Below are 15,037 nucleotides of genomic sequence, written 5' to 3'. Positions count from 1 at the left end.
GACTACGCTGGTTTGTCTGCTCCCGGATCCAGCCAGCTCAGGCCCGAACCCCCCCCTTCAGCACCCCCTCCCAGCACCCCACACACACACCGTCCGACCAGCGGCCACACACCACACTTCCGCTGCGGGCCTTCACAATAAAGGTGATGTCGAGGAACTCCTATGTTATCACATATTAAGAATTTGCTTTGGAATAAAGGGGCAATTTGAGAAAATCTCTACACTCGAATGTATATATTTTATATATATTTATATTTTTTCTCTCATATTTTATATTTGCATGTATTTTAATATTTTTTTTATATCCCTTGTTTTTGCACTAATTCTTTTACTGACACTTTATGCACCTCTGTTGCTGCATTGTACATTTGTACATTTCCCTGTTGTGGGATAAATAAAGTCTATCTTATCGTATCGCATCGCATCGTATCGTATCTTACTAAAGGTCAAGTATAAATGTAAAGTAAAAAAAAAAAAATCTCAATGCAATATAACAAATATTAGAAGGAAAATATGAAAAAAAGTTATTTAAATGAGGAGTTTCAGTTGATCAGTTTTATCCACAGTTTGTACCTTTCATGTAACACACACACACACACACACACTTGGATCAGTGCATTGAATCATTTCACCTTACTTTACTTTAAAGTTATTAAGTACATGGATCTAAGTGTGTAGAAACCTCCTTTATCAGTTTGCGCATTACTGTAAAATAAATGAACAAACAAATACATGCATACATACATATATAAATAGGATAATATTTCAATCAAAAATGTGATTAGTCTCCCATTCTATATGGGCATAAACCTCACAACTATTTTGTTTGGTTCATGTCACTCTAGTGTATGAAGCATTAGAAATTCAAACACAAAGTGCATCATTCCTTCACTCAAAAATGGTGACAACTTGATTAATAGGTATCTATCATATTATATTCTTCTGTTTGCATGTAAATAAATTATATCAACCCAATAGTTACATTATCACAGTATTACTTCAACTTAGCTTATGTGGGTTTTTTCCTTTTTTCTCTTTTTGAAAGTTTTTCTTTATTTCTTTATCTGGATCAAGGATTTAAGTATAGAGGACATCTTTTGCTGTACAGACTGTAAAGCCTCCTGAGGCAGATTATCATTTTGGACTACATAACATCTCGAGTAAACATGGATAACAATCAGAGATGCACCCGGTGATGTAAAACAGCTTAGTATTGATAGAAGGTGTCAGCTTTCCTCCTGATGTAAACTCATCCACATACACACAGTAAAAGGGTGAGAGATCATTTGAAAGATTATATAAATATCTCTAAGCAGCATGGTGATGCAGTGGTTTGAATCAAGATTTGAACCTGGGGTCTTTCTGTATGGAGTTTGCACATTCTCCCCATGCTTGCGTACTCTGGCTCCGGGTCCTCCGGCTTCCTCCTAACCTCACCTAACCTCCAGTCCAAAGATATGCAGGTTAGGTGACTCTACCAGTAGGTGTGAGTGTGACTGGTTGTCTGTCTATGTGTTGGCCCTGTGACTGGCGACCAGTCCAGGGTGTACCCTGCCTCACACCAAAAGTTAGCTGGGATCAGTTCCATCCGCCCCACGACCCTGAAGGATAAGTGGTATAAGCAATGGATGGATACCTATATCTCTTGCATTGTCCTGTTCAGAATCACATGCAAGGTATTTGCCTCAGTATATTGGATCATAATCAAGAAACTTATGAGTAAAAAATGTAAAATATGAAAAATATGAAATATGAAAATTAAGGATATATTTACGATACAGATCATAATATAATATAATATAACATGACATGACATGACATGACATAATGTAATGTAATGTAATGTAATTTAACATAACATAACATAACATAATATAATATAATACAAATGTACACTACATTTGTCTTTAAAAATTAAAGAGCTAGATAAGCAATAACAGGTTCAACCTCTCAAACAAGTCAGTTTTGAATGGAAGCTTTGTCATGAAAACATTATATATTAAACTTGATTCATGAGGACATGTAGTAGTCATTCGGGTCACGGTAGTTGCTAACACATCTATGCTTTTATTTGGATATCATTTATCTACTTCCGGTTATCTTGCGTATCTCCCGGTAGCTTGACGCAGCTCATCCCTCCGGTAGGAGCGCCTGTTATCGGCCTCTTAAAGCAACAGACCCTCTGCTCTCACTGAACATCATAATTAGCTATCTCCTCAACATATCCTGTATCACAACTTGTCCAGTAACAGGTAACTTTTGTAATTATTTTGTTCTTATCTAAATGGGAAGTGAAAATGATATTAATAACAATGATAAGAAATTGTTTTTGGACTATGACCCCTGACATGGCTGATTACTGTTAATTACATCTCTGGCAGGACTGAGTTTCTCTTTGTGTACTTAGAGAATCAGCCTGCTGTTTCAATGCCTTTTTCAGTAAGTTTAAAAAAAAGGAGAAAACCAGGACAAAAAGGACACGGTTGATGTTTAATTCTGAAAACTACAAAGCTCCAAACATTAAGCATTCAACCAGTCAGGATTTGTGTGATAAATGATCGAATAGCAAGAAATATTAATGACAAAAGTTAGAATATCCATTCACATTTGGAAATTAATTCAAGGAGGACACTTTCTGCTTAATCACAGCAATACAAAAAAACAGCACACTACAATGATAGACTTCTGTGATCTTTTTTGGCAAAATCCACATCCCTCTTAGAAACCACCTCTGGCAGAAGGAGCAGTCTCTCTTCACTGTGCCACATTATGCAGAACTTCAGCTGTTTCAAGTAACCAAGAGGAATGTTACATCTTGTTCATTGCAAAACTGTGGAGACACACACACACACACGCACACACACACGTGCGCGCGCACACACACACACACACACACACACACACACACACATACACACACACAAGTTGCATATGTGTAATGAAGAGCTTTTTGTCAACAATGCATACAGCACACATATTATAAAACACAGAATCATAGTTACTGAAAAATGACAAAAATATGTACATCCCTGAAATAAACAGCAAAATCAAACCAAACAGGAAAAAAAAGATGACATTCGGTGTGCTAATAATTATATGAGCATAGTGCTGGGATCTCTATTCTTCACACTGTCATCAGTCTGTCAGGCTCATTTTATTGTACCAATCTTTCACGCTAAAACTCTACAAATCGAAATTCATCCTGTTATCGCTCATGTTGCTCCTCACAGTCTCCCACACAAATTCATTATTCTATGAGAATATAGAATTTCTCAATAAGTCTGATGGCTTAAAAATTTCAATACAGTCGTATCCGACAAAAGATAATACTAATGCGTTCATATTTGTTTGATCATGGGCAGATAGCTGCAGTTACATACACACTACTGTAATTGTTAAAAGACAGATGCCCTTTGGCAGCTTGGTCACATGGTTCAAGATTTCGTTTCCTATATTCACAACCACTTCATATATACAGCACAATTGTTTAACTGTGGTCACAGCTCCAACAAAGTCCTCGCTCCGTCCCTCACAGCAATGCAGGAACCACACGGTGGAAACATTTGACATCAACTACAAACCGTCTTTACAGTCAAAGGCATGGGTAGAAAAGGTAAAGCAGTGCGGATGTTTAAAACTCATAGTCCTTTTCGGCCATGTCGATTGCCCAGGCAAACTTCTCTCTCTGGGTTTTGTTGTAGATCTTCTCGATGCCAACGCCCCATTTCTTGCACCTGGAGAGGAGGGGTAAATACACCAATTACAGGCCACTGCTGAAGATACAGGAAACTCGGCTAAGAAGAGTGGACAGCTGTAAACAGAAAGTCTAAAACTAATCGGCTCATGTGCATTGCAGTAATGTTGTGGCACTTGATTAATGACCATTGTTTGTTTATTGCTTTTTACATTGATCTGGGAAAGAGTCCATTGCGAATTGCTGTGTTAGTATAATCAGTTCTATACTCCACCTTCCTTAGAGACAGTCTATATGTAGATTATAGTGAACTAATGTTAATGTTAATTTACTCATACGACAGGGTCCTGGGTTACATTTTTTTCACGGCAAACATTTTGAACTGACATAGCAGGAAAAACTGAAGTTTAACTAGCTTCATTAACAATTGCTCTGCTCAATTAAGCGTCTCAGTGAGCCAAATATAACAAGGCACTGAAACCAGCTCACCTAAATGGAATGCTACTGTTTACACCTGTGCTTTTCCTGTTTCTGAATGCGAGTCATAAGTGGCTGCTGTAAACAGGTCGCACTGTCAGGGCTCACGGTGACACTTGAACAGAACAGAGCCATTGCTAATATCATAAGTTAAAATTAGTGGTTGGTTCACTTTTTAAGGCAGATCTGTGTTCCAATTTCAGCTTAAACATTATTTCTGTTTTTTTTCCCAATCTGTATTAAGGTTACACTAGAAAAATGATCAAAGCAGTTTATGATAAATTCACACTAGCTGTACGTGACCACTGAATGCAGTGTTAATGCTCCACAGTATAATGTGATGGAAAGAAAAAGAAGAAACTACTGAACAAAGGTGGTGATGGAACAGCTCAGGTTGGACTGTCATCATTGTGTGTATATATATCCAAGTGAAAGAAAAACATATTTATTGTTTATGTATTTATTTTTTTAAACAACTTCCTGTTAATTCTGCACATCTTTTAAATAATAAATCCCAATATAGTAAATTATGATGACAGTGAGTAGCATACAGTTAATAAAATTAGTTATAGTATACTAATAAAAGTTAGAAACTCTCAACATATTTGGCATATGTGAGTCAAACTTAAGTAGCTGGCTGGCAGCTAACTACACAGATGACCTGATCACTTTCCTGCTTAACTCCAGTAAAGGTTATTCAACAAGTCAAGTGAATTTCACTGGCAAGAACAACCAACGGTTTTAGTAAATGTCTTTATAGTTTGAACCAATCTACACTCTGCATGCCAGAGTAATACCTCAGCAATTAATCCGATTCCTCTCGATGTCTTCATCTGTCTTACATATATTCACACACATACTACAGTGTAGACCAGGTTCCCATGCACCACCCTACAAACGGGGACCCCATTCCTTACGCTTTACAATCAGGCAAAACACGGAGCATTCCTGTATCCATTGTGCTTGAGGAGGAGGCTCTCCATAAATAGCTGTGGGCCATGAGTTAGGGAGGGCGGACCATCGTTCCCCTTCTCTGTGGCCTGGCTCACCATTCAGCCACAGACAGCTCCTCATTGACTTCCCACATGGAGGAAGGAGTGCTGTTTGGGGACGCTCCCTGGCTTTCAGAAACAAACCCCATTGTTCCTCATGCTCACACGCTTTTCTTCCTCTTATTTTCCTTCTGCAGCAGTTAGCTTTTTTGCTTGTGCTGCTCCTTTTCCTACAATGCAAGAGCATTTCCTGCCTTTCTGTCACCGAGGCAGAAATGCGACCCGCGCACCCACCCACCCAGAGAAAGCCGGCTTATCAAACAGTGGGCGGTTTTCTCAATTGATGTCGCAGTTTGTTTGTTTTTTTTACCGTACTGACAAGTGTGATCAAATAGTAGTTTAATAAATAGAGGTGAAAAACGTCTGCTATGCCACATAAATACCATGCTACAGAGATGCGTGGATCCAGGTAGTTGAGCTTGGAGGTGCCCAGAGCAATCTGCTTGTTCTCCTCTCTGTCTGTGGCCTGAACCTGGAGCTTCATCAGCTGCTCCTCTATCCTCTGGACAGCTTTACGCTTCACCTCCACAGTCCTGAGAGTGAGAGAGACACAAAGACAGACAGAGGGAGGAATACAGATAGACACAGAGAGAGACAGACACAGGGGGAGGAACAGTTACATAGAAATAGGAGTTGACTTGAAATCAGATCATCATGAATGATGTTTAGGGCATCTGATGTCAAGGAGTCTGTAATGCTTAAACTTTTTGGCCTTATATCCCACCAGGGATGAAGATGTTCAAGTAATTGATGGATAAAACTGCTGACAGTCTCTCACACTGGTTAGCAGCACTCTGTCTTTCTTACTTTTTGCTCTTGTCATCGTGGGAAGCTTTGTGATCAGCCTTGGCAGCCTTCAGCTGCTTCCTGGCTGCTGACAGCTGATTCTGTTTCTCGTCAATCTGCAATCACAACAAACACACGCTGAGTCAAGTAGATAATCTGCATTATGCAGAGAGGGAATCAATTTCCCTTTCACAATGACAAAAAAAAAAGAATTCTCCAAGGCGACTGAGATGACAACAAGACATTATTGTTTATGGGAGGACAAAAAAAAGAAGACTGAAGACAGATGAAACAGGGGGGGTTTACCTTGGTCTGAAGGTTTTGCATGGACTTCTCAAATGTTTTGGGTGGAGCTCTCTGGTGATTACAGAGGATGGCCACCGCCCGGTTGGCTCGGTTGTATGACAGGATTTTAGCTGGGATGCTGTCGTCAGCTGGAGACAACAAGGTGGGAGTAGTTAAAAATGACTGAATTTTGAAATCACTGATGCAAATGTTGACTTAGAGAGGCTCCAAAGTCGGTATGTGTACATTGTGTAAGGGTAAGTTCAAAGCCCCACCTCTTTAATCTCTTCTTCTGCAGGCCCAAATATAAATTCATCCCCTACACTTGTGTTCCTCCAGTTTCAGAACGTTTGTCTTCACCCGTTGATATATATCAGTGTACTGGGACATTTAATGCTGTCTTTGATAGTTCAGCAATACTACCATGAAGCTACTGTAAACTAAGCTCACATTTTTCATTTGTGTAGACACTGGTGTGGTTTTATGTACCTGGAGGTTCTGCTTTATTATTTGTCCCTGTCAGGTATGTATTATTGCATGAGTTTATGTACCATGTTGAATATTTTATCACAAAACCTTTTGTGCTATTCTCCTGTAGGAGAGGCGATAGAGCGGGCAGTTTTATTTACATGGGGTTTTTCCATTATTATCTGTCCTTGTCACCATAGACGGGTGCAAACTCCAAAGAAGCCACTGGTTACATATTCACATGTACTGTATAATTGGAAAGATTGATAAAACCAGCATCCTATAAATCTTACACTTTAAAAAGTCCTTACAGACAGTCACTTATTAATGTTTATTAAATTATTTTTGGTGGTGTGGTTAATTTGATGTATGCAATATGACTGACCTGTTGTTTTTGTGCAATTTAATGGATGTTAATTAATCTTTTCTGCATCTAAAGACACATGCATTCCCACATTTCAACCTTGTGTTATTTTTTCCGATAAAGAAGCGTATTTTGAGAATAACCAGGCAAACTGTGAAAAATCCTATCACCATTGTGTGTTTGAACGCCTCACTTGACACAGCACAATTCCAAACTATCTCGCTGAGTTTTTGTCAAATTGCACGAAAAGTGCGACAAAAGGTTCTACCGTGAAGCGGGATTACAAGTTTTAGCTGTGCTTAAAAACCTTGAGGGTTTCATTCAAGTGAGCTCTGTGTGACCGGCTGAAGCTGCTATTACTCACGGCAGGTAAGTTCCTTGAGCTGCTGCTGCAGTGTGATAGAGGCGTTGTAGGTACGAAAGACCTTGGCTGTCAGGCCATCCATCAGCTCCTGTAAGTGCTTATTCAGAATGGAAGTCTGCAGGAGACACATTGAAAGAAAAGAGGATACAGTTGGGAGAGGAAGAGGAAACAGAGTGACACAAATATTACAGTAAAGCTGGACATGGAAATAGTTCACAGTTCACATATTCATGAGTGTGTTTCTTACATTCAGCCTGTCAAAGAGGTCATCTTCAGGCTGCTTGTTCTCCAGGAACAGCTGAAGGTTTTTGAACACCTGGTAAGAAATGAGAAAAGACTTATTTAGCATGCAATTACTTACAGTCAACACATCTGACTGGTGGTGTTGAGGAATGCACGGTCACATTTCTGCCAGATGGGGGTGCTAAATTATTTCTGTTGATGATGACAGGGCAGGTGGTTTATTACAGGTTAATGTGTCTTTTCTATGTACTTTTACATGTAAGTGAAGAAGAAGACAGGAGGTGTAGCCCTGAGAGGTGGTGTGTCCAGGCTTGTTAAAGAATTTGAGACTGAAAACAGAAAATGTCTAACGTGTGTGTGTGTGTGCGCATATGTGAATGCTTGTGTGTCTGTACACTCCAGTAATAGCAGGAAACAGACCACCCTCTCAGGCAGAGCTGACGGAAAGCTTTTAGTGCCTGATCACCTGTCAGTGAAAACAATTTCCTCAGAGTAGAACTTCTTATCTCATTAACACTAAATTCACATAACTGTCAAATACACACCCAACAACGCCCTCATAAAACCACATAAAGTTTTGGGCTTCATCATCTCCTTCCATTCAAATGTTCCTCTCCTCGCTGCCCCTTCTCTTTCTCACCCTCTTCTCCACGGGGATCTTGTTGTAGTAGCGGATGGAGTCCTTTCCCAAGAAGTCAAACTCCACCACGTACTCCTGGTCGTCCATCTTGGGGTACAGTTTGATGTGCTCCACCCGCAGCGAGCAGCAGCCAACTGTGTCCGCTGTCTCACCTTCCTCCTTTTCATTACCCGCCCTCAATGCAAGCTACAGGGGACACACCACACATGGTGATCACTGTCAAAAATTAAGAGTGTGACATCTTCTCATTCTCTCACCTTGGTTTACCTACAGTATACCAGTGTTTCTCCATGTGGGATGAAGGGGGCCCTTGTGGTCAATGGACATGAAAAAGGGTCTGTATTAAAATTAAAACTGTCATTTTCTTTATTTCATTAATAAGCTGCAGAATAGCACTGAGCGAAACCTTACTCTGATGGTAGATTTCATTCTCCATCCAGTGCTATCTTCATAAGCATCACTAGTTAAAATCAAATATTTATCTGTGTTTTTGATTTCTCCCCACTTGTTCTGTACTGTAATCATTACAATTTTACTATATCTCTCCTCACCTTGTCTATGAAATACAGTGCCACAGCTCTCTGCCGGATCCTCATCTCTTTTGACTTCCAGTCGTCTCTGTACTGGGCACGGAGTCGATCAACACACTTCTTCAACCGTCGAGCAGTCTCATATTTCTGCCAGTCCTTCTCTCCCTGCACAGACAAACACACACAAACAACATTTTATTTATTACGGAAACACAAACATTTTTGTCATCAGGGGTCAAACTAAGAACCAGGTTAAGATTTAGTCAGGATTTAGGCTTGAAGCTGAAGGTGTGAGGGTTCTGGTACCTTGATCCTGGAGCTGGGATTCAACATGATGTACTTAATGGAGCCCTGAATGTTCTCCGTCCAAGATGCCAGCCAGGTCACCTTGTTGTCATGGCGAACCTCCTTCCACTTCGTCCCTGAGGGAGGCTTAGGGTGCTTGGAGTCCCTTCGGACAAAGACGCAGGTTTACTATAAATCTCTGCGAAATGTATTGACAGCTTTCCCTCTCTGTATCTTTAGCATGGCACTGGTTAGAGCATTTATCTGGGTGCATGTGTTGATGCACATGCATTCCTCATAGGTACGATGCATGGCACGCAGTACAGACCTGAAATTAACCTCCATCTTAATGGGCAGCCTACGATTGATTTTATATTGTTAACACTCCAGCTAAAAGACAATAGTGCACAGGGAAGTGTCACTTTAAACAAACCACATTATGACCAGTATGTGGAGGTCGACATACTCCCTGGACCCCTCCCTGGGTCATGTTATTGTTTGCCCACACAGCGCACTGGCAGGAAGACAACCTTTGACACAGTGCCGGCATGTATGTAAGTGCATGTCAGCGATACATCTGCCATACTGTACATTCCACATGCAGCACTGACATTCATTATATTACATACATTTGTTGGTATCTCTGTGATGGCCACTGAATGCTACAAAATTAATGTCTCTCTCACATGCACACACATACACACACAGACACACTGCCCTAAAATTAAGTCCAGCACAACATGGAAGTTAGCAGATGGAGAGGAAGATTGAGGGGAAGAAAGTGAAAACAGAGGTGAAACAGCCAGAGAAGGGTTAAGGACAGCGCATGAATGTGAGGTACAGCATATGTCTTTACGAAGTCCTTTTGACAGACTAATAGCTTCCAAAAATTCCCACCTAATATGTAATAATATATGATAATATAATATCCCACAAAGTACTTTCACATAATGTCACTTACAATGGTTTTATGGGGCCACCTTGTGGTAAAACCTCAGAACTGGACATAACATGAAACATAAAAACCAAACAAAATATGAGTAACTTCTTTGCACCGAGGATGGTGATAATGGCGGCGGAGAGATTACCCACTTGCTACAGTTGATAATGATGTCTTCAGGTCTGATGCGTCGTTTCAGCATGCCCATCTTTGGATGATCTCCACGTCCTCGGAAGAGGCCTGGCGGTTCGATGCGGAAGTTTCCTATCCTCTCTTTGTGGTTGTCCATGATGCAGAAACCGTACTCCTGGAGGAGTCTCTCATTCTCCTCTTTGATTTTCTACAACATGCATGAAAATATGACAATACCAGAGAGTTTGAAAAGAGAGATTTCATGATGTTTTCAGAGAGTGTGAGTGAATGAATGCAAGCCTACCTGTTTCTCCTCTTTTGACATCTGTTTCCGAGCTTCTGATTGGGCCTTGAAGTACTCACTCATCTCACTGAAGTTGCACTTGTTCAGGTCAGTGATCTTTGACTTCTCCTCTGATGTCATTTCCTAAAATAACAGAGATGATTTCTGAAGCTTGCCCAGCTTAAATACTTGAACTTCACACTCTCAGGCTCGTGTGCTCAACTTGAGACACTTGAATGTGTCAACTTCTCACCTTCCTCCAGTCCTTATAGAAGTTCTTCCTGAAGATGTCCTTAGTGGTGTACTCATGATCCAACATCTTGGCAAAAAATGTAGCTACCTCCTCAGCAGGAGCACTAAGTTTCATAGGCTTACCTGCAAATAAAGACACACCACATTGTAGCCAAAAATAACTAATAATTATAATAATGATGATTAATAATATATTACAACTCATTTTTAAACAGACAGACTCACCGTCATAGTAAAATTTGACTTTATCGGGCAAAGGCTCATACGGAGGTGCGAACACTGGACCTTTATGCTCAAGGAAGCGCCATTTTGAGCCATCAGTAGATCTTTCCTCCTCCCACCTAATCACCACAAACAACAACAAAACACAACCGATGAGGGAAAAGAAAATCGTGGTATCTACTTCTCAGTTGCTGTTTATATGAGTTAGCCGTCCTTGGTGTGTAATTTCCTGAGGAAAAGAACTACTTGTCCCCCAAATTATCTTACCATTTCCACTTCTCCTCTTCTTCCTTTTTGGGTTTCTTTCCCTCAGTTACCTTTTTGCCTTTTGTCTTCTTTTTAGGTTTGATGTCCTAAAAGAAGTGAAGAAGAACATAATAAATCTGCAGAGCACAAACAGCAGACACTCCAGCCTGGGGAATATGAGAATGTATTTATCAAAAAAACAAAAAAAAAACAAACAAACACAATGAACCTCATCTTCCTCATCCTCTTCATACTCATGTTTCCTTTTCTTGGCCTTTTTGTCTTGTTCTGTCTTAACTTTCTTGGGCTTGTATTCACCTCTGTAAAAAAAATACATAAATACTCTAACTGTACCTCAGATAATAGACCTGACTGTGACAGAACGGGAAGCATGAAGAAAAGATGTGGTTTAATTTGTATGATACCCACTCCTCATCATCATACTCCCGTTTGGAGGTCTTGATGTGTTGGGGAGAAGAGTAAAAGCCGTTGTCCTCTTCAGGCTCGCTCTTAATGGCAGCAGGGCTTCCATCTCTAAGTCACACATTGAAGACAGTAAACTGCACATTAGTAAAGCGATAATTACTTTTATTTGACATCAGACGCTATAAAGTCGGGCTGTTTACCTCAGATATCCATTTTCTTTCTCCTTTTTAGGCTTGTCTACATGGGATGATTTGATCTGTGAGAAACAAGGAAATGTATATTAGCATATTTTCCTTGCCTTTGATAAGGAAAAGGTACTTGCTATAAGGACCATCTGTGTTAGTATTATTTCTTGTCTAATCAGGGTTCGTGTTAGATACTGGAATAACCATTTTGTGATCACGAAAAAACAAAGCTTTAACGTTAATTTCAAGGAGAAAACAAAACATAATATTCACACTGAATCCCAGATCAGCCCTTTATAAAAAGCAGACTGACTAAATATTAAGAAACCTTCTCTTCTCTCCTCTTCTCTTTGTCCTTGTCCTTCTCTTTGTGTTTTTCCCTGTGCTTGTCTGAGCCGCTGTCGCCGTGCTTCAGCTTCTCTTTGTCTCTGTGTTTCTTCTCAGAGTGGTCCTTATGTTCGCTGGAGCACAGGAGCCACGGAGGTCAGAGATCAAGTCCAAGGGGTCAGACGTGGTCCAGATGCACAGACACAAAAGATGTCACCAACAAAGCAACATGCCATACAACAGCCAATAAAAGTGGCCAAAGTCATGACTATGCTAACATCCTGCAGCACACAAGCATTTGAACCAGACAAACAGAAAACATGACAACAGGTCTCCAGTGGTTCCAATCACAAACGATCTGCAGATGTCATTCATAAAAGTGGAATTTGTGGTATCCTTGTGATTTATGTTTGCTAATTTAACATGACAGGCTACCATTAGTTTCAGCAGCAGCCTGGGAGACTTTTTCATGTCCTTGTTGAAAAGCTTGCCTCCCTTATGGCAGAATCTGTATCCAAATGCATGGAATTAATCATTATCCTTGTCAACGAACAACTTAAACAACCAGCTCAAACCAGCACTTTCCACACTGGAAAGATAAAGTAAAGGTAACACTGAAAAATGATTCTAGGGGCAGTAGGCAGCTTTAACACACAAATATTGGCGTAGAGCTGAATATGCAAACGCGTCAACTTGAATTTTGGTGGAATTAAAAAACAAAAATAGAGGAAGCTGTAGAAATCCTACCTGTTGCTGTGCTTGAATTTCTCCCGCTCCTTGTCTTTCTTGTGGTCTTTGTGTCTGTGTTCCCTGTCTCTGTGCTTGTCTTTATGTTTGTGAGAGTCTACAATACAAAGGAGAGATCAACCTGTTCAGCAGCATTCAAAAAAATCATGACAAACAATATTTTTGCCCAGTGTGTAAATCTGAGAATCAATATTTTACGCCATGTCTATAATCATAAGTTTAGATGGCACTTGTGTTTATTCAAACTAGGACGTGTATTTACACCAGCTGACAAGAGATAAAAACTACCTCAATATTTCTTTTTACTGATTAAAGTCACGCTCCAGTTTGCCCTCAGCATCCTGCATGACGCCCATCACACATTTGCCGTAGCTGACCCACAATCCCTCCACCTTCATCCTCCAGGACACACCTGTATGGTGGCGTTGGAGATTTCCTCCACAAAACGACAAGGAACTTGACAGTAACAGCTGGTAGTTACACTGTCATACTGTAGTATTTACCTCAAGGTTGCTATAATGTTCCACCTATATCCTCACCACATGCATCGCCTCTAATATTTAACATAACAGCTTTTATCTGTCTTTTGGGGCAGTTTTTAAATAGAAAATGTGGGATCAGAGCAGCTAGTCGAGCGATTAGGCAATAATGTAATAATGATTTTACATGAGCCCACATATTAAAATGTTTCCTGCTGGGTGAAAGCCCCTCCTGAGGTAGACCTGGCTTGGCTTGATCATCACCTCGTGGCGCCCTGTTGTCATGGCAGTTTAATAACGGGTATTATTTGCTTTATAAAACAGTAGCACACACCCCAGTTATAATGAGCTGAATCAATACACACAGACTGCTTTGCTTTCCATCACATCAGGCAGGAAATTAAGAAAAGAAAAAAAGTGCTCTCAACTTTGCAGGAGTAAGGGATACTCTTGTGTGGTTGCTATAATTCGTGCAAAAAAAAAAAAAAGACTGCTAAAGGCAGATGCTTTTAATAATGTAGTGCAACTTTCTTGTCTGCGACTTTGAGTGTTAAACTTATGTGTGGGCATTCCCTGTTGGCGGTGCAGATAAATGTCTCCTGCACAGAGATGGAGGCAGAGTGCAGCTGGCGGAGAGATAGGGCCATGGAGAGGCGATAAGCGCCCAGCTCTCGCCTCCATATCACGGCAGACAGTCGGCTCTCTGATCGGCGCCCTGGCTGCTACACACAGAAAAAGAAAATGGCGCAGAGACTAAGTCCTCAGCCCCAATTCTGCCACTTTGAGCTCCAAATTTCGCAGCATTTGCACGCACGTATTATCAAACTAAATCATGCAAAATAAACACGATGCCAGGCCCTTTCGGAATACCCCAGCAGGTTAAAAAACCGAGGGTCGCAAGTGCACATTTCAGACCCTCTTTTTGAACAATAGCCGCAAGAGAGTGGAGGAGAAGGGACTTAGTCTCTGGGACGCCATTTCTGTCCTTTAAAAACTAACAGTAGACAGATCACCATTCCGACTGGAAAACAGAGACAATATGGAGAAAAATCCTCATCAGAGGACCTACCGCTTCCTTTAGAGCCAGAATTGACCTGTGAATTGTGAAAAAATATGTTTTTAATATTTCAATTTTGAAAATGCCGGTAGCTCGGCTGTATTCAAGTTTCAATTGGCATACAAATGCACCCTAGGAATGCGTGTATTTTTGCAACAATAAAAAGCAAACAATGCACATAATTTCAAAGTTTTCTCTAAAATGACAAAGAGGAAAGCGTAACTTATGAGGTTAACTAACATTTCTGAGCCGTTATCTCTCATCACGACGGCTAATACTCGTCAGTTATCGCCAAGGAAATGATTTAAAAAAAACTGACCAAAGACGTGAGGAAATTTAGACAAGAGGTACCTGAGAGTCTCCCTGTCCGTGGTCTCCGCTCATGGTCGTGTTTGTTTGTGGAGCAGGTGAAGTTGTCACAGTGGACACAGCTACTCAGGATGCGACGCTCCTGGAGGCTGAACAACACACTGGAATGGAGTCCCGATGTTGACCGACTGCGCATGCTCACAACAACCCCAACACTGAGGGGCTGCTCTGTGTGTGTGTGTGT

The 15,037-nt window shown here is 40.7% G+C and overlaps 1 protein-coding gene across 1 annotated transcript; it reads right to left on the bottom strand.

The window, feature by feature from the left end:
• Positions 1-2,520: 2,520 nt before the first annotated feature.
• top1b (DNA topoisomerase Ib) lies at positions 2,521-14,972 on the bottom strand. Its single transcript, XM_070839302.1, has 21 exons — positions 14,836-14,972; positions 14,497-14,521; positions 12,949-13,045; positions 12,203-12,335; positions 11,890-11,945; positions 11,693-11,797; positions 11,493-11,583; positions 11,285-11,370; positions 11,021-11,136; positions 10,797-10,918; positions 10,565-10,687; positions 10,281-10,468; positions 9,210-9,354; positions 8,925-9,068; positions 8,374-8,559; positions 7,738-7,806; positions 7,491-7,605; positions 6,316-6,443; positions 6,031-6,125; positions 5,607-5,756; positions 2,521-3,734 (listed from the first exon to the last, which is right to left on the bottom strand). Exons 1-21 carry the CDS (start codon positions 14,866-14,868, stop codon positions 3,632-3,634), a joined length of 2,310 nt encoding a protein of 769 aa, XP_070695403.1. The 5' UTR covers positions 14,869-14,972; the 3' UTR covers positions 2,521-3,631.
• Between the last annotated feature and the right edge of the window lie 65 nt (positions 14,973-15,037).

Source organism: Pempheris klunzingeri, chromosome 11 (assembly GCF_042242105.1).
Source record: "Pempheris klunzingeri isolate RE-2024b chromosome 11, fPemKlu1.hap1, whole genome shotgun sequence".
NCBI lineage: Eukaryota > Metazoa > Chordata > Actinopteri > Acropomatiformes > Pempheridae > Pempheris > Pempheris klunzingeri.
This window is presented reverse-complemented; position numbering and strand designations above follow the sequence as displayed.

Bases quoted from the DNA above. Each gene is read 5' to 3' on its own strand.
- top1b (XM_070839302.1), bottom strand. From the start codon at position 14,868: ATGAGCGGAGACCACGGACAGGGAGACTCTCAG. The intron at 11,371-11,492 runs GTTCATTGTGTT...CACTTCTTTTAG, and splicing joins AAGAGGATGAGGAAGATGAG to GACATCAAACCTAAAAAGAA. The intron at 6,126-6,315 runs GTAAACCCCCCC...TTGTGATTGCAG, and splicing joins TGCAAAACCTTCAGACCAAG to ATTGACGAGAAACAGAATCA.